The sequence below is a fragment of the Agaricus bisporus genome, assembly GCF_000300575.1.
Source record: "Agaricus bisporus var. bisporus H97 unplaced genomic scaffold AGABI2scaffold_5, whole genome shotgun sequence".
Classification (NCBI taxonomy): Eukaryota; Fungi; Basidiomycota; class Agaricomycetes; order Agaricales; family Agaricaceae; genus Agaricus; species Agaricus bisporus.
In genome coordinates this window covers 601,284-617,665 of record NW_006267368.1, presented here as the reverse complement: position 1 = coordinate 617,665, position 16,382 = coordinate 601,284, and the positions used below count along the sequence as shown (strand labels likewise).

The 16,382-nt window shown below is 47.0% G+C and overlaps 7 protein-coding genes and 1 non-coding gene across 8 annotated transcripts; 4 read left to right on the top strand and 4 right to left on the bottom strand.

The window, feature by feature from the left end:
- Positions 1-1,096: 1,096 nt before the first annotated feature.
- On the bottom strand, positions 1,097-5,546 carry AGABI2DRAFT_178273 (hypothetical protein; the record flags this gene model as incomplete). Its single annotated transcript, XM_006460806.1, has 8 exons — positions 5,511-5,546; positions 5,331-5,460; positions 5,188-5,273; positions 5,041-5,139; positions 4,630-4,985; positions 4,048-4,450; positions 3,941-3,994; positions 1,097-3,817 (listed from the first exon to the last, which is right to left on the bottom strand). The coding sequence occupies exons 5-8, from the start codon at positions 4,800-4,802 to the stop codon at positions 1,097-1,099; spliced, it is 3,351 nt and encodes a 1,116-aa protein (XP_006460869.1). The 5' UTR covers positions 4,803-4,985; positions 5,041-5,139; positions 5,188-5,273; positions 5,331-5,460; positions 5,511-5,546.
- A 192-nt stretch (positions 5,547-5,738) lies between these two features.
- AGABI2DRAFT_204147 (hypothetical protein) lies at positions 5,739-7,498 on the top strand (the record flags this gene model as incomplete). The annotated part of the gene is made up of 5 exons (XM_006460805.1): positions 5,739-6,023; positions 6,076-6,267; positions 6,326-6,497; positions 6,544-6,869; positions 6,924-7,498. 5 exons carry the CDS (start codon positions 5,739-5,741, stop codon positions 7,425-7,427), a joined length of 1,479 nt encoding a protein of 492 aa, XP_006460868.1. The 3' UTR covers positions 7,428-7,498.
- A 353-nt stretch (positions 7,499-7,851) lies between these two features.
- AGABI2DRAFT_192455 (hypothetical protein) lies at positions 7,852-10,139 on the top strand. The gene is made up of 9 exons (XM_006460804.1): positions 7,852-8,129; positions 8,191-8,355; positions 8,413-8,426; positions 8,483-8,627; positions 8,679-8,838; positions 8,898-9,170; positions 9,222-9,684; positions 9,743-9,838; positions 9,900-10,139. Exons 1-9 carry the CDS (start codon positions 7,867-7,869, stop codon positions 10,043-10,045), a joined length of 1,725 nt encoding a protein of 574 aa, XP_006460867.1. The 5' UTR covers positions 7,852-7,866; the 3' UTR covers positions 10,046-10,139.
- A 334-nt stretch (positions 10,140-10,473) lies between these two features.
- Positions 10,474-12,127, bottom strand: AGABI2DRAFT_192454 (hypothetical protein). The gene is made up of 10 exons (XM_006460803.1): positions 11,998-12,127; positions 11,873-11,936; positions 11,704-11,820; positions 11,551-11,654; positions 11,335-11,493; positions 11,067-11,267; positions 10,982-11,001; positions 10,862-10,928; positions 10,706-10,795; positions 10,474-10,632 (listed from the first exon to the last, which is right to left on the bottom strand). Exons 1-10 carry the CDS (start codon positions 11,999-12,001, stop codon positions 10,619-10,621), a joined length of 840 nt encoding a protein of 279 aa, XP_006460866.1. The 5' UTR covers positions 12,002-12,127; the 3' UTR covers positions 10,474-10,618.
- AGABI2DRAFT_t53 lies at positions 10,499-10,581 on the top strand. The gene has a single exon. It is a non-coding gene; the product is annotated as a tRNA-Gln (tRNA).
- A 9-nt stretch (positions 12,128-12,136) lies between the features above and the next one.
- On the bottom strand, positions 12,137-12,391 carry AGABI2DRAFT_192453 (hypothetical protein). Its single transcript, XM_006460802.1, has one exon. It carries the CDS (start codon positions 12,375-12,377, stop codon positions 12,147-12,149), a length of 231 nt encoding a protein of 76 aa, XP_006460865.1. The 5' UTR covers positions 12,378-12,391; the 3' UTR covers positions 12,137-12,146.
- A 794-nt stretch (positions 12,392-13,185) lies between these two features.
- Positions 13,186-14,463, bottom strand: AGABI2DRAFT_178270 (hypothetical protein; the record flags this gene model as incomplete). Its single annotated transcript, XM_006460801.1, has 3 exons — positions 13,186-13,296; positions 13,329-13,353; positions 13,409-14,463. 3 exons carry the CDS (start codon positions 14,461-14,463, stop codon positions 13,186-13,188), a joined length of 1,191 nt encoding a protein of 396 aa, XP_006460864.1.
- Positions 14,464-14,616: 153 nt separating this feature from the next.
- Positions 14,617-16,362, top strand: AGABI2DRAFT_204141 (hypothetical protein). The gene is made up of 4 exons (XM_006460800.1): positions 14,617-15,135; positions 15,194-15,259; positions 15,318-15,551; positions 15,602-16,362. Exons 1-4 carry the CDS (start codon positions 14,636-14,638, stop codon positions 16,215-16,217), a joined length of 1,416 nt encoding a protein of 471 aa, XP_006460863.1. The 5' UTR covers positions 14,617-14,635; the 3' UTR covers positions 16,218-16,362.
- Positions 16,363-16,382: the final 20 nt, after the last annotated feature.

Sequence of the window (16,382 nt, the reverse complement as noted above, 5' to 3'; positions counted from 1 at the left end):
CGCCCATTCATACCATCCGAAGGCGATTGGTCATGCAAGAGTTCGGAGAAAAGACTACAGTTACTTACGCTTGTCAGAGCGCACTCAATTTTCTTTTGGGTTTTTATGCACAGCCCTGCTTTACCAATCCAATTCCTCCTTCCATTCCGCATCATCTTAAGTTCCTTCGGCAGTATCAGAAAGCCTTAGTTTGCAAGAGTATCCATATTCTCTGCCCGCTGAGATATATCTATGTCTATGCATCTACGTTCCGTGAGTTCCGCATGTCGGTTTTCAAAGAGAGGAATAGTATGAGCTATTGATAAATCTGGAGCTTCAACATTCAACATTCAACGCACACCGCAAAGTCCTTCGCGGAGTATCAAACTTGAAATACTATGCAGCGTAGAACCTACGTGAGCGTAGCATAAAATTTCGGGCTGAGGGCTTGTAATCGTTGAGGCATCATATGATGAACAATCCAAAATACTCACATACCTGCTATAACCTATCAGAAAATTCACTGGCACAGGTGTCAGTCGCATTGGAGAGCTCTTGAGCTATATCTACGTAAACCACCTAGTTTACGCCCTCCTGCTCGAATGTGGCGCAGAAATGCTATTTTGAGGAACAGCATACGGCAATGAGAGGCGAAAAGCGCTTTATCATGTGGGTAGAGCCGTTCTAAGTATCGTCGCAGTCCCGAAGATGAAGAATTACATTGCTTAGATCCGAAATTTGAAACTCGACATGGAGGATAAGTACTCGGTAAACTTGTAAGTATGAAATCTGATCCGCGTGTCCAGAAACGACGATGGTCAAAAAGGAAATTTTCGAAATCAGCAAGTCGAATCAGGTGTCCGACAGTGACCGAATACTAGCTGTCCTTTCAAAATATTTAATACTTTAACAAGATACGTATGTGATGTTCCATATCTACATCTATGGACAAGCTATGCAATGTGAGAAATGAAAAACATGATTAAGAATACAATTGTGAACACAAGGAAACACGTTGGATATGAGGGGGTATGTGAACAAGAAATTGGTATCAAAATGAACAATGCTAGAATTACCACACAACAATGATCAGATGCGAAGAAACGAAAACCAGGCATTAAACTAAGCAACCACTGAATAAAGCTTGAAGATCCGCGGCTAATTTTTTATGGTCAACGGGTTGGAGAGTCGCATCAGAATCGGGGAATGATTCGAGCGTGCTCAGATCAAATGCTGCGGTTTGTTCGGTAGTATCTGGAACCGGTCCATCTAAAGCGGCTGCCTTGAAAGCATCCCAGAATCCTTTAAGGTCCATGTTTTCCGGATTGTTGGTGAAAAGCGAATTGATGCCACTTGGCAGGCTGCTAGTAGAGGTTTGTTGTGAGGGCTCCGGCAAGTCTGATAGGTCATCCGACAAGTCGTCAGTGCTCCCGATGGTGGTGAATTCCTTGAAGAAGGCGAACTCATCCACGACCGCCTGCCCGGTTTCAAAGCTAGTTGCAGAATAACCTTGTAGCGTCACAGTTAAGTCATCCGCATCCGCATCCGCGTCCGCAGATCTGGGTGCCCAATCACTCTCTGTTACATCGAAAACTCCATCCCGTTGTTCATTTTCAGCCTCATCTTCTTCTGACGCGATAGGTAGCTCCTCATCTACTGCGCCCTCACATGCATGATACAGGCCATCAATTTCATCATCATCTCCTACAGGCATGAGATTTGGACTAGAAGGCGGTGGGGGAGAAGAGGGAGGCAATCCGACCCAATGTTGCTTTCGAGGTGAAGCATATTCATCATCTTCGTCGTCTCCCGTATTACTGTCTTTATCTTGGACAAAACTGTCCATAGTCTTGTCATCGCTCTCAATATCTGAACTAGCAAATGGCAGGGAACTAGGAGGGCAATCTAGTTCATCTGGGAACTCCTCTTGTCCCTCCTGTGTAGAGTTCTTCGATTTGATGAGAGTGTCTTCGCTCTTCTCACTTGACTGTAGAACGGTCAATGAAGATTCTGAATCAAATTGTCCGGAGTAACTTCGTCGTAAAGTAGGCGACATCTTTGCACTCTTTCGTGCCAAAGGAGAACCGAACATCCCCGGAGAAAATAATGGACTACCATGTGTCCCTGTAGAGCGTCGTGCGATAGATATCGGTGTGAAGAGAGAATCGTCATTCGCTCCCATAATGCCAGACGTCGAGTACATAGACTTGGACGGTCGTTTGGGAGTCACAGGAGGAGGAAGATGTGATTTTGGCGTTGGAGAAGGTGACCTTACACGCCGGACGGGAGAAGGGAACAGATTCAGAGTAGTGTCATTTGAAGCAACGATCGGAGGCAGATCACTTTGAGGTTCTACAGGCAGTGACGGTGGCATCGAGTCCTGTGGTCGAGTTGTTTCTGAAGTTGGTGTAATCTCGTCCTCCTCGGTTATCATTCCACCTCGCTGACGAGATCTTTCTCGAGCGGAGACTGCATTGGATTTCCGTTTATTTGCTCTCCTCTCCTCTCTTTTCTTCTGTTCTGCTTCAATCGCTGCAAGTCGAGCTTTCTCCGATAACCGAGGTTGAGTTGCAGTGCCCGTACGAGCCCATGTAGGGACAATATAAGGTCGTTTCGGTGTAACCGAAGGCTTGATCGGCGAGGACGCTGAAACTCGAGGGGCCGCAGGGGCCTGTGGAGAGTCTGGTATGACAATGGGGCAACTCCTTGAGCTACCGCCTAAGCTCGACAGAGAAGACTGTGAACTAATACTTTCTTCCCTAGACGGTCGAGGTGGTGAAGTCCATGGATCCACGGGTTTACGATAATAAGAAGTAGATCCGGAAATGGATCGAGGGGCAACAGATGCAACTGGACCGGGATAATGACGAAGGTTGAGCTGACTGAGAAATGATCTTGAAGGCTCTTTCCTGCTAGTACGTTCTTTCTCCTTCCCCCGCCTATGAGCCCTGCTCCGCTTATTGTCCCTTTCCTCCATGCAATCGTCAAGAGTTCTCTTCCGCAGCAATCCATTTGTGGGAAGGGATGCACTCTGGGCCGGAAGCTGGGTTTTGGGAGGTGTATTTTCAATGGAACGAGCGCCTAAACCTCTGCTTCTGAGAACAGGCCCTTCAGGACTTCTTGAATCGACAGAGGGAATATTTGTTTGAGAATTGGAACCAGCAAGCTTGGCTAATTCGCGTTCTCGCTCAGCGTGTTGCCGAAAGGTTGTGGGAGCAACGTTCTCTTTATCGACTAGGACAACATCATTATCGGCTTGGGATGGCGCCTGGACAGGCTGGGCAGAAGATTGAGAAGCGGGAGGTGGAGACGAGATGGATTGTGCCTTGAGACAAGCGTTGTCAAGTAATTGTCGTAGAGCATTGATCAGTGCTGCATTGAGAGATTGTTGTGATCCACTCTGAGAAGCAGAAGCATCAATCAAGTTGAGCGCCTTCAGAAGAGATGCGTTACGGGCCGCCTCGTTTTGAGTCGATGAAAAAAGAAGCGCCAAGCTGCTGAAGTCAGGAGAACTAGAGTGAGGAGCGACGGTCGGTTGCCCAGCCAAAGCATTATTCAAAGTTGATTGAGTCGTTACCATCGCTGTAGACGATTCCACGTTGGCAGCTTTCTTCGGATCAGATGAAGTCTGGAATGAGTTGTGTGCAGCTGGCGATGATAAGGTCGACGGCTCTTCAACCTTGACCTTGACCTCATTATGGGATGTCCCTTTTGGCCTTCCTTTCTTCTTGACGGGGCCAACATACGTATCAGCGTCCAGAAGTTTGTCGGACTCTGTTATAGGTGTCGACGATACCCGCGGAGGTTTCTTCGGTTTATTCTTTGGCTTCGCGCGATTCTGTATTGATGCTATAGTCGCGAGCGTTTCAGAAGCTGTCATGGTTCTCTTTGAGCTCGAGTTATGTGATGACTTCATTAGGTCCATCAGCTACGGGAGGACCGGGTTGTTAAGAAAGCATACCCTCGTGGTTACATTGGAGGAGTTGGAGGAGCTGGATGTACTTTGCTGGGCAATCTTTCATGACTATAAGAAAAGCAGTAAAATGAAAAGTGCAGGCGGGCACCTACCTCTCTCAAAGCTATAATAACCTCTAGGGCATCCTGACCAGCCCCCGTCTTACTGAGAGTTCCAATCACACTAACAGGTTCGTGCTCGTCCTCTGCCAGGGCCAGAGACATGGAACCCATGCCGACTGCCACGCCACGAGTTTGTGCAGAAGAACTACCAGCTGAGCTGCCTGATGAATTTGAGATGTCGATAGGGGCTGGTGCTGCATTTGATTCAAGTGGGTCAAGGACGTAGACAGAGAAATCTCTGGAGCTATTAGGAACAAGCTCTGGGCTTGAGCGGCATATCGCCTCCAGGCAGGTCTTGAAGGACACAGAGCCATACGGTTCTGGCTCAGCTGCGTCGGGATTTACAGGCGCGACGAGTACGGGAGCTGGTGAGCGGGCGAGAATGTATGACGAGCTATTGATTGTGTAGAGAACGCGAAGATGCAGGCGACGCATTATGGCTCGCCGACCAGACACGGACCGGGCACAACGACGACACAAAACATTCCCTGGTAAACAACATGCTGATTAAGCAACGCGCTCGGTCACGGGCGTGACTCCACGCGTCGAATCACTTTATCTAATCTAACGTACAGCTTCAAACGAAATCGATATCGACGTCCTCTGCTGCGCCGCATCCGGTACCCGTACGAGCAAATGCGGCAGCGATTTAGTTTTCTGCGGATTTGCTCCAGCTCCCGCATCTTCTCGTGGCGGAGGTTTTGCAGGACAGTCGCACGGAAGGATGGAGTGGATTTGGCAAACATACGGTTGATTTGGGTTTCCTTCTCCGCGCTGCCAAGTCGAAGGTCGGAGACGCAGAAATTCAATCAGAATTGGTACTGGGAACGGAGAAGGCGAAGAGTCGATGTCACGGATCCAAACGTCTTTATCGAAAGCAAAAACCGTGATCAGAGCGACTATGACGAGTCCTGTAGTATAGACAATGTCTGGCAGATCAACACATGAGTCCCCGTCGATTCACAAACAAAGGCAGATACCCACGGATGACCGAACCACCTATCACAAACACCTGAAGAAGCATATATACCGTCGGTGATGATTTACCCTTGAACTCGGTCGTTGCCAAAATCAATGCCAAAACTGGCTCGGTCATGCAGCAATAATTCAACTATCCAATGATCGACTCACTCAAATGAAAAGGAAAGAGGCTGAATAGACCAATTGCCTCAGATGCCACAGATTGACTGCTACTCGTTAGCAATTTCCGAGAGATCCTGAGTGGGATGATTGAGCAACATACACAATTAGCCAAGAAAATGAGAAAGACGAACGACCACAAGGTTCGAATGAAGCTCAACGTCTGAATCGACACTAGTAACCAGGGAATCACGTTGCGGGAAAAGCAAGGCAGCATGAAGAAGGCGAGGACGATAGTCGCTGTAGACATGAATAACATTATCACTGCATAGGATAATCTGAGCATTAGTAGGGCACGTTGCACATCCTCGCACCTGAAAGCACCTGGCGAAAAGTCCGGAAGTAGAAAGTCATGGTATGAGGGCTGTAGAGTCAGCCATCGGGAGGCCAGTAGGGCTTATAACGATTGTAACTGGCTGCCTTGGCTGACAAGGTTGGCATTACATTGTTGAGGACGTTTCAGCGCAGGAGCTAAAATTAAACAAAGCCAAATGAGTTCATCAAAAAAATCCTTCAGGCTCGACTTATCAAGTCCACATGCCATGTCGGCTTCTGCCATTGTTTGTCGACCCAGCCTGGTTCTTGGAAAGCGAAGGGCCGACGATGTTTTCGCCTCTCCGTCTCCTTCAATATGCTCCCGCTCCTCTGCCTCCTCTGAACAACACCAGAGTCGTGCTTCCAGCTCAAAAACCGGTGGCCCGGTAATCATCAACGGAAAGCTTCAACCTAGCTCTGAAAAACGGTATCAATGCACTTACAAGGGATGCAATAAAGCTTACTCGAAACCTTCTCGGCTTGCTGAACACGAACGCTCACACACGGGTGAAGTACGTACTGGCTCTGAATGAAGCTTCGTTATTAACCCTCCGCGTGCTCTAGCGACCTTTTCGATGCGAAATATGCAACAAATCATACTTGCGGGAGACTCATCTGCATGCCCATGCACGGAGTCACCTACCAGAATCATCCAGACCATTCATTTGCGACAAATCGGGATGCGAAAAGCGTTTTTGGACCACACAACACCTTAAAGTTCATCTAGGGTGGCATGACGGTGTTAAGCCATTTACTGTAAGTTTCGGTTCTTAGTGAATGATAGCTATATCTTGCAGTGAGAAACTTTGACTAGTGTTCCGAACCAGGATGCACTGAATCCTTTGCCAAACATCATCAACTCCGTTCCCATGCCGCAAGTGCTCATTCGCCCCCTGGCACAAAATCATACCGTTGTGACCATGTGTCGTGCACAAAGTCGTTCTCAACAAATCAGCAGTTGAAAGCACATATCAAGACCCATGATGGTATTTTTCCCAGCCCGTCTTTGATATGAAGCTAATATTCATGAAGAAAGGCGGTATACCTGCGTGCATGGTGATTGTATCACCGCATCCGACCAATCTCCACTATATTTTTCCACTTGGTCTACACTGCAGAATCACATCCGCAATGCGCATCCTCCAACGTGTACACATGCTTCTTGTGCTGGCCGTAGTTTTACTACTCAAAGGGGCCTCCGTGCCCATATGAAACTCCATGAGGAGCATGATATGATGGAAGCTTTTGAAACTTTGCATGACGAGGATGACTCTCAGCCAACAAAGAAGAGGAGGGGTGGTGATTGGGGTCGAGATTGGAAGTGCGATTATGGGGGGTGTTCCAAAGATTTCAAATCAGTGAGTACGAAATTTTATCAATACCTCGCACAACCACTGAACATATCCGATCAGAAAAGTGCTCTTACTGTTCACAAGAACGTCGCACATCTTGGGCAACGAAATTTTGCTTGCTCTTACGAGGACTGCCATAAAGCCTTTGGCTATAATCATCTCCTTCAACGTCACGTTGCCAAAGTACATCGAACGAACAACGATACAGATACGGAGTTTTCCGATGAAGAGTCTCTACCTTCACCCGGTGCAGAACAGCAAGAGGCCAATATTTCATTTGACATCAATGCCATCACCGGATATTCCTACATACAAGTTGCCCAAACCAAAGTTGCTGAGAAGCGGGCTTTGCAGTGCCCATTCCCTGACCTTCACCCGTTCGTTGCCGAAGTCAACAACATTCAACCATCCACAGCACCATCGAAGCAGATTAATAGTTGCGACTACATCTTTACGCGTGCTTATGACCTGCGTCGGCACCTTCGCGCGTCTCATCAGTTTTCCGCACAAAAGGACAGTGTGGAGGATTGGGTTGCACAGAAAAAACTGGCTTGGTATACATAGTTTTCTGAGGAGTCGTCCTTCTGTATCTGTTACATGTATCCTGATCAATGAGACCTCCTGAATCACCTGCTATCACCGCTTCATGCTCAAACCACCCGTGACAGCCTTTTCCCATCTATTACTGAGTTGTTCCTGTACTTCCTTGATCCCGGCCCAGCTGAGCCTTCATTGCCAGTGGTCGTCCCAGTCACACATCCTCAACCGAAGCCTCGACCAATGCGCTAGTGCCAAGGAGGAAGCTTTTGAATTCTTCTTCAGTGGAGATATCAATCGAGCGTTTAAAGATCCGCGTGGTCCCCCATTCATGTGCTTTTCGTGAGCATATGTTCAAGGTCTCCCGGCAGCGGGTATTAAATACTTAAAGGTTATTTTAGGAAGATATAAACTAGCGTCGATTCTTGCTGTCCATTAGTAGCTTTTCTTTCCCTCCAGCACCACGATGCGTATTTCTTCAGCATTCCTCTGGACTAGTTTGGCGCTCTCATGGGGAGCCTATGCACAGTCCAGTTCTGTTGATGCATATCTAGCCGCTGAATCCCCGATAGCCAAAGCAGGTCTACTTGCCAACATTGGACCTTCTGGTTCCAAGTCAGCAGGTGCTAAAGCAGGAATAGTAATCGCCTCTCCATCACATTCGGACCCTGACTATCTGTTTACCTGGACTCGTGATGCCTCGCTCGTGTTTGCGGTAATCATTGACCAGTAAGTCATCGTACTACGACTATCAAAATTGCAAACTATTGCCAACTAATCAAACATTCAGATACACGTTGGGTCTGGATACTTCTCTGCGAAGTCATATCGATAATTTTGTTTCCTCACAAAAGATTATACAACAAGTGTCTAATCCATCGGGAACGATTAGTACCGGTGGCCTCGGTGAACCAAAGTTTAACATCGATGAAACGGCTTTCACTGGTTCATGGGGGTAAGTCGGCCAATTGCACGAACTTTCTGTAATGCTGAATCTTGATTTGATTTTTAGTCGTCCTCAACGAGGTTCGTTCTGATTGTTGCGTGTCTGAACAGCGCCTGTACTGAGAATGATGTCTTAGATGGTCCTGCCCTAAGAGCCAATGCTCTCATCACCTGGTCGAATCACCTTCTTAAACAAAACAACGCGTCCTACGTCACTGGCACATTGTGGCCCATCATCAAGCTCGACCTCGACTACATAAAAAATACCTGGAATCAGTCTAGGTACGTGTTTCATTCTAATGCTTTAATTGTTGGCTCTAAACGTTGAATTAGTTTCGACTTGTGGGAAGAAGTATCATCCTCGTCTTTCTTCACCACTGCCGTGCAACACCGTTCACTCCGCCAAGGCGCAGCATTGGCCACTGCAATCCGCGAAACTTCTGTCGTGGCCGATTATACAAAACAAGCGGACAACCTTCTGTGCTTCATGCAGGTTTGTTTATACTTCGTTGAGTGCAAAGTGAAGCATACACTGATCAGTTTTTATCCTAGTCATACTGGAATACAGCAGGTTATATGACTGCAAACACGGGTGGTGGTCGTACAGGTAAAGATGCAAATACTGTTCTCGCTAGTATCCACACCTTCGATGCTGCTGCTGGTTGCGACGCTGCCACTTTCCAACCTTGCTCTGACCGTGCCCTGGCCAATCTCGTCGCATACGTTAACGCCTTCCGAAGCATATATGCCATCAACTCGGGTGTTCCATCAAACATCGGTATTGCGACTGGAAGATATGCAGAGGATGTGTATTTCGGTGGGAATGTATGTTTCTCTCTGAAATTACATGTTTGTCGTGGCTAAATCGTCTCAAAGCCATGGTACTTGACGACTTTGGCGGTTGCGGAACAACTCTATGATGCTTTGATCGTCTGGAAAAACCAAGGCTCAATCACAGTCACGAATCTATCCAAGCCATTCTTTTCACTCTTCTCGTCTGGCATTTCTACCGGCACTTTTTCTTCTTCTTCCAGCACCTTCAATACTCTGATTACAGGAGTCCAAAACTATGCCGATAGCTTCGTGAATGTCGTTGCGAAGCATACACCCTCTGGTGGAGGCCTTGCTGAGCAGTACAGCCGCAATGACGGGAATCCTCTCAGTGCATTTGATTTGACTTGGAGCTATGCTTCCCTCTTAACGGCTGATGGTGCCAGAAATGGTGTTGTTCCTGCGAGTTGGGGTGCCAAAGGGCTTACCGTGCCCGGAACTTGCTCAGGGAACAGTGGACCCACTGCTCATGTCACTTTCAATGTTAATGCTGAAACGGTGTTCGGAGGTACCTTTTTTCCCTCTCACTTTTACGAACAGGAATGACTCATGACATATGGAAACAGAGAATATCTTTGTGACTGGCTCCGTTGGCGCTTTGGCAAACTGGTCTCCTGATAACGCAATTGCTCTCAATGCAGATAATTATCCCATTTGGAGTGGTAAGTCCTCAATCCCTCTCCTGCCTTTCGGTGATCCTTTTCGCTGAAGATGTTCCTCTAGTGGCCATTGACATCCCAGCAAGCACGAATGTAGAATATAAATATATTCGCAAGTTCAACGGCGGAGTTACCTGGGAATCGGACCCTAATAGACGGTTCACGTCTCCAGCAAGTGGGAGCTCTACCCTCAATGATGTTTGGCGATAGATTTAGCCTATCCACATGTTGTATATAAAAGCTGACATCCTATTTGACTGCTCTCTGTCACTTGGGTGGTATTTTTAAAACTTGAAATTCTGGCTTGCAGCCGGCGGCATGGCCTAGTGGTTATTGCCTTTGCCCGGGAGTCGCGTATCGGGGGTAAACCCTGACTCAGAAGCGGCGAGGTCGCGCGTTCGATCGCTCCAGGTGCCGGTATTGGGGGTTTTAGTGGGTAGTGGAAATATCCGAGTCCCACACTGTTGATTGGCTCAGCCTGTCATCGTGCATAAATGCATTTCCTCCTTTGGCAGCGCGATATAGCGCGTTAAGGGGCTCTCTGGTGCTGACTTTGTCTGCGATTGGAGGGCCATACAAACCTTCCTCCAAAAAAAAAAAAAAAAAAAAAAAAAAGAAATTCTGGCTTGCATCCTGGTAGCACCCCACTGATTTATTGATATGGGTACTATAGTGTAGCGGTTATCACTCGGGATTTTGATCTCGTACGCCTTCCCGGAACCCAGGTTCGATTCCTGGTAGTACCTCGCTTTTTCGCCATTTCTCTGTCTAAGATTATTCGTTCTAATTCGTTGCACCTATTGTGCAAGAAGTAAATGAACATATGCGAAAACTATTCCATGCTCCCAATTTGTTCTTCAGTGATCTTACCTCGTAGTTTAAGCTCATGTTGGGTCCTTTCAACTTCGTCTTGAACAAATTCGATGGATTTGAAGTATTTGACTGTTTTGACATGTAATTCTAAAGGATGAATGCGAATATGAGATAAATCTGTAGCATATATTGATGAAAATGGAAGCAGCGTACCGCTTGTGGCGTCCTCATCAACGACAATGAGCGCCCAGGGATGTAGTTGCAAAGCGGAGAGTGTCCACTTTAAAAGACGTTTGAGCCAATGCACTTCATATAGTCAACAATGACACGCACCAAGTGGTTAACACCCTCCTCTATTCACAGACGATTGACTGGTCAAAACAAACAGCTCCTCAAGGACATGATTTCAAAGACATACCGATTGCTTTGCTTAAAGCCAAAGCTTTGCGGAGACCAGTCACGACGACGACGACCTCTCTACTATCGAGAACGGTTGCGACACCAACTGTAAGGGCCATCCGGGGTACGGCGGCAACGTCATTGTCGAAGAAACGGGCATTGGCAAGGATAGTGTCGTAAGCCAGTGTTTTAATACGGGTTCTAGATGCGAGCGAAGAGCCTAGACAAGTAGCATATAGAAATGAACCAAGGCGCAATGAGCTTATGATTTGCGTAGGAGAACGTACCAGGTTCGTTAAATGCGATATGTCCATCCTCACCAATACCTCCAAGGAAAAGCTCAATACCTCCATATTCCTTAATCTTCTTTTCGTAAGCATTACACTCTGCGATTAGATCTTCTGCATTGCCATTAAGGATATTGACTTGGGAAGGAGGGATATCGACTAGGACCGGGAGTTAGGATGCATCTATGTATGAAATAGAGATAGAGGTATACTTGCCATGCGAGAAGAATTCACGAAACATAAAGGTGTGGTAGGACTGGGGGTGATCGTGAGGTAATCCAACATACTCATCCATGTTGAAAGTAACGACATTCTTAAACCTGAATCGCAATTAATCTTGCTATAGATTCGGAAAACATATTGACTTACGAGAGCCTTTTGTCTTTCACGAGCTTAACTAATGCTTTGTATGTTGGGATGGGTGATGAACCAGTGGGTAGGCCGAGGACGAAGGGCTTTTCAGGGGTTGGAGCAAAGTCATTAATTCTGTTGTCTGCGAGTCAGCCAATGCGCTAGAGATGAGATTTGGAAAACACACCGTTTACATATATAATCGGCGATATAGCTTCCCACAGCGTTGGGATCATGGCGAATGATAAGACCTAGATTTAATAAAGACCGATAAGTGGACGGACGATGCGACGGGCTGCAGAGCATACATACGCATGGCAAGTTACTCGCAAAGGGAATGTCGTGGAGAGAGGGGAGCCGGGAGCCAGCTAAAATTTAGTCCACCCCCGAGGTCTTTTAAGGTAACTCGACAGCGGAGGGAGAGTGATCATATGGACAACACAGGGTATACACATCGCTACTCATGATTTTGACATGGAATATCTCGGCAGAAGAATCAAATTGGCGATCCGGGATTCTCGAGGCCTGGTCAAACCACTCGATGGGTTCCATGGACTCGGCGCCTCAACAATATTGAGATCCCAGAGCATATCGTTAATGCCAATTGGTGGGTTCTTAACAACGTGCTTCAATCTGAACCAGCGCGAGATGTGGCTGTTGCTGTTGCAGCACTTGTAAGAGCCCTGCAACATATGAACACGGAGCATATGCAACAGTTGATCAATTGCCAAATAACCGTCAGTCGCACGCCTCGTAAGTATCCATATGTTTTATCTCCATCCTTGGAGAAGTTCAAGTTTTTGGCTTCTCCGCGCACGTATATCACATCGATATCCTGTACTCTTTTCTCAGAGACGGTGGGTTTCCCCGTTGCGCCAAGTTAGAGCGGCCACCTCTGCAGCTAAAGGTAGGAGTCGAAGCTTTTCATTGAAGAGCCCCGGGCCGACCTATACTTAGATGGGTGGCCCCTCGAGGTCTTTGCCTCTGAACGCATCCGTGATCGCAGATCTGTGTTCCAGGCACACGCAACAGAACTAAAAGACGCAGCGTTACTGCCTGCGTTTCTGGATCATTTGGCCTCGTTATCAAGCTTAAAACGCGCAACGCATTGCATGTATGCATACAGGTCCAAGGAAAAGAACAATGGGGTGGAACGAGTAGCATGTGGACAAAATGATGGGGGAGAAAGCGGCAGCGGGGACCGACTTTCGCGACTTCTTGAATTATCCAAATGTGAGAAGGTCATTGTTGTGGTGTCCAGGTGGTATGGAGGGACCAAGCTAGGTTCCGATCGCTGGAAGCATATCTCAGAAGTTGCCAAAGAAGCTTTGACCAAAGGCGAATTCTCAGAAATCTCAGGACCGAAAGACGTGGAACAAATAACAAAAGGCAGGAAAAACCGCAGGAAGTAGCGTACGCATAGGACAACGTATGTATTATGTGAAAGATATCTTAACATTTACTGATTCAGGAGTTGATAGAGTAAGGTTTTGATAAAGGTTAGCCGTATAGTTTCTCCGATAGGACGATCGGAAGCTGGTCGAAGACAATCTTTTCGTTGGTCCACGAGTCCCGTAACATCCTTCCCATGTGATTCAACAATGAAGGGTACTGTCATAGGGATAAAAGTTACGTTGAAATACGGTAAAATCGCTGGCAGTATTCTGTCTATGATATACACTGATAGCAGTTAGCCAGCGCAATTGGTCCGAAGCAAACGTACAGCCCTCTACCTTGGGTATTGTAGTACAATGACCATGGGTCTACTTGATCATACGGTTCCCAAAACAGCTTAGTCGTTCGGAATTTGGCATTTAGACCAGAATTGGTACAAATCGATTGTTGGAACCATGGTCCAAAGAACACGGTGTTCGACTTGGTTCCTTCGAGCACATTAAGCGTGTGAAGGAGCTGAGGGATATAAACTTGGAAAATGATGTCAAACGCTGCCTTCACGATTCTTGCACTCAAATTGTCTTCTTCCCCTGCTTCGTTTGCCTGTCTAATGAACGACCAATTACCAGTGCCTCCATCATAAGTTGATGCAGGGGCAGGTATAGGACCCTTATTTAAGATCAAAAGCTGCGTCTTCCATAATTCCTTGAACCAGTAAGAATTGTGTACGCGTACACCAGTCCTCGGATCCACCTCTGGCCCGTTGATTTCATCATCTCCTTGGATCGGAAACAGGGTATCAGAGAGGGAGAACGATATATGAGTCAAGTTGAATGAAGGATCCTGCGCCTTCTGAGCATCTCGGCAGACGAGGTAGTGACGACCGCTGTCGGGATATCCAGACGAGTATGATTTTTCATCATGCTTGGCCAAAGCTTCGAGAAGAAGAGTTTGAATATGATGAAAGGCGTGTGGACCGACGAGCAGGATGCGTTTCCCAGAAAGTAGCTGGCAGAACAGTTTTATCAAGTCTTTTAATTCCAGGTTTTCGAGCGATGGCCATTCTTCGATGCAAGTTCCGTTGTGATGGTAGCGCTCGCTGAGAAGAGACCAAAATCCGTCGCGGGCATAGCAGCCAAGACGGGCTTGTATAGTGCTGATCTTCCGCCTGCGTGCATGGGGTATCAAGTGGGTCTGATGGTGCCCTAAGAGCTGCTCTGTGTGCCAAGAGATAGTGGTGTCCAGATAGTGTTTGAACCGCCGCTCCACAGTGCTATCAAAGCTTGGAATGTCTTTTCCCAGCCAGAAAGATCGCCAAGCATAACAAACAAGAAAAAAGAGCAGGAGCCGAAAGACGAGGTGACGCTTCAGGTCCAAGATCATGGTGGGGAAGGGCGGATGCGGCGCGTGAACGTGTGAATTTTGACATCATAAGCGGTGCACCACACTCAAAGCCTCAAAGTACTCTAAGGCTGTACCAACTAATCTATCCACCATACTTATAGGTCCAGTTCTCGTTGCCCAGCATACACCTAACCCGTAATTTGCAGCCGCCATGGCAGTCCCACTCTTTGGACGGCTTTCAATCCGCGAATATGTTGCAATCTGCTTCAGTCTCTCCGTGCTCGCTTTTGCTTCGCTGCTCAAGTTTATCATTCTCTTCCTCCCAAAGGCTGTAATCAATTGGTTTTACAAGTGGTCTCGTAGACTCTTCAAGTGGCGATTGGGTGAGAAGAAATACTGTGAAGAGGAGATTGCAGCGAAGAAGCTGCTCAAGGCAAGGGATTTTGAGGATCTTTGTGGAGTTTACGGATACATTCACGAAGAACACGTTGTTATGACAAAGGATGGATATCTACTTGGACTTCATCGACTACCTGGGAAACGCGGAGAGAGGAGAGACAAACCAGGGTCGAGTACCGGAAAGCCAGTGGTGTATCTGCATCACGGTCTCCTCATGAACAGTGAAATCTGGGTGTGCTTGACTTCTCCGGAACGATCTCTCGCCTTTGTTCTTGCAGAAAATGGCTACGATGTCTGGCTGGGCAATAACAGGTGTGTTGTGATTTTTAATTATCACTCTTCTTGTATACTGATGCATAAATTCAACGAGGGGCAACAAATACTCCAAAAAGTCCATTAACCATAGTTCAACTAGCAGCAAATTCTGGGACTTTAGGTCAGAAACGCATTCATTGTACGCTAAACCTGATAAACTCACCAAGGTATACATACAGCATTGACGACTTTGCATGGCACGACATTCCCGACACCATCAACCACATTCTACAAGTAACCGGAGCTCCTCAACTAAGCTATCTTGGTTTTAGCCAGGGAACGGCTCAAGCATTTGCCGCTTTAAGTGTTCAACCCCAACTTAATGCCAAGATCAACGTATTCATTGCTCTCGCACCTGCCATGAGTCCTGCTGGACTAGCCGCTCCAATCGTCGATGGACTGATGAAAGCATCGTAAGTTGTTCATCACCAAATCAAACACACTTCTGACAAACTTAATATAGCCCAACCTTCCTATTCCTCTTATTCGGTCGTAAATCCATCCTTTCATCCGCCACTTTCTGGCAATCCATCCTCTATCCTCCTATATTCGCACAAGTCATCGACAGTTCTCTCGGTTGGCTCTTCAATTGGCGCAGTCGCAACATCAGCACGCACCAGAAAGTCGCAGCTTATGCCCATCTCTATTCTTTCGCTTCCGTCAAATCAGTCGTGCATTGGTTTCAAATCATGCGCAATGCCGCTTTTCAAATGTATGATGACGACGTGTTATCACCTGTTGTGGTGACCACCGTCAGCTCTTATCGGCCCGTCCGATTTCCTACACGAAATATCGTCACACCTATTGTTCTGTTATACGGCGACTCGGACAGTCTCGTTGATATAGACACGATGCTATCACAACTTCCAAAGCACACGATTGCGAAACGATTACACACATACGAACATTTAGATATACTCTGGGGCGAAAACGTACATGTCGACGTTATCCCTAAAGTCATGCTCGCGCTTAAGCAACATCAAACCGGCGACCACAGTGAGGCGCAATGCGAGAATGGGGACGGGACGAGTTCGGAGGATCACACTACTACTAATAACAGTGTTTCGCCTCTGATATAAAGCTTTCTCATCTGAAATAGAAATTGGCACTACGTACATGGATCATCAATGCGTTAATTTATAATTGTAGTTTTTAGCTTACTCTCTTCCTAATTTCACAAATTCGCCCCCTTCCCATATTAACAAACATAATGTGCAATACGATAACAGATAATAAAAAAAGCA

Bases quoted from the DNA above. Each gene is read 5' to 3' on its own strand.
- AGABI2DRAFT_192455 (XM_006460804.1), top strand. From the start codon at position 7,867: ATGCGTATTTCTTCAGCATTCCTCTGGACTAGTTTGGCGCTCTCATGG. The intron at 9,685-9,742 runs GTACCTTTTTTC...ATATGGAAACAG, and splicing joins TGCTGAAACGGTGTTCGGAG to AGAATATCTTTGTGACTGGC. The intron at 9,839-9,899 runs GTAAGTCCTCAA...ATGTTCCTCTAG, and splicing joins TAATTATCCCATTTGGAGTG to TGGCCATTGACATCCCAGCA.
- AGABI2DRAFT_192453 (XM_006460802.1), bottom strand. From the start codon at position 12,377: ATGTTGCAGGGCTCTTACAAGTGCTGCAACAGCAACAGCCACATCTCG.
- AGABI2DRAFT_192454 (XM_006460803.1), bottom strand. The intron at 11,655-11,703 runs GTAAGTCAATAT...ATTGCGATTCAG, and splicing joins GTGAAAGACAAAAGGCTCTC to GTTTAAGAATGTCGTTACTT. The intron at 10,929-10,981 runs GTGCGTGTCATT...CGTCTTTTAAAG, and splicing joins AGGAGGGTGTTAACCACTTG to TGGACACTCTCCGCTTTGCA.
- AGABI2DRAFT_204141 (XM_006460800.1), top strand. From the start codon at position 14,636: ATGGCAGTCCCACTCTTTGGACGGCTTTCAATCCGCGAATATGTTGCA. The intron at 15,136-15,193 runs GTGTGTTGTGAT...AAATTCAACGAG, and splicing joins GTCTGGCTGGGCAATAACAG to GGGCAACAAATACTCCAAAA. The intron at 15,552-15,601 runs GTAAGTTGTTCA...AACTTAATATAG, and splicing joins GATGGACTGATGAAAGCATC to CCCAACCTTCCTATTCCTCT.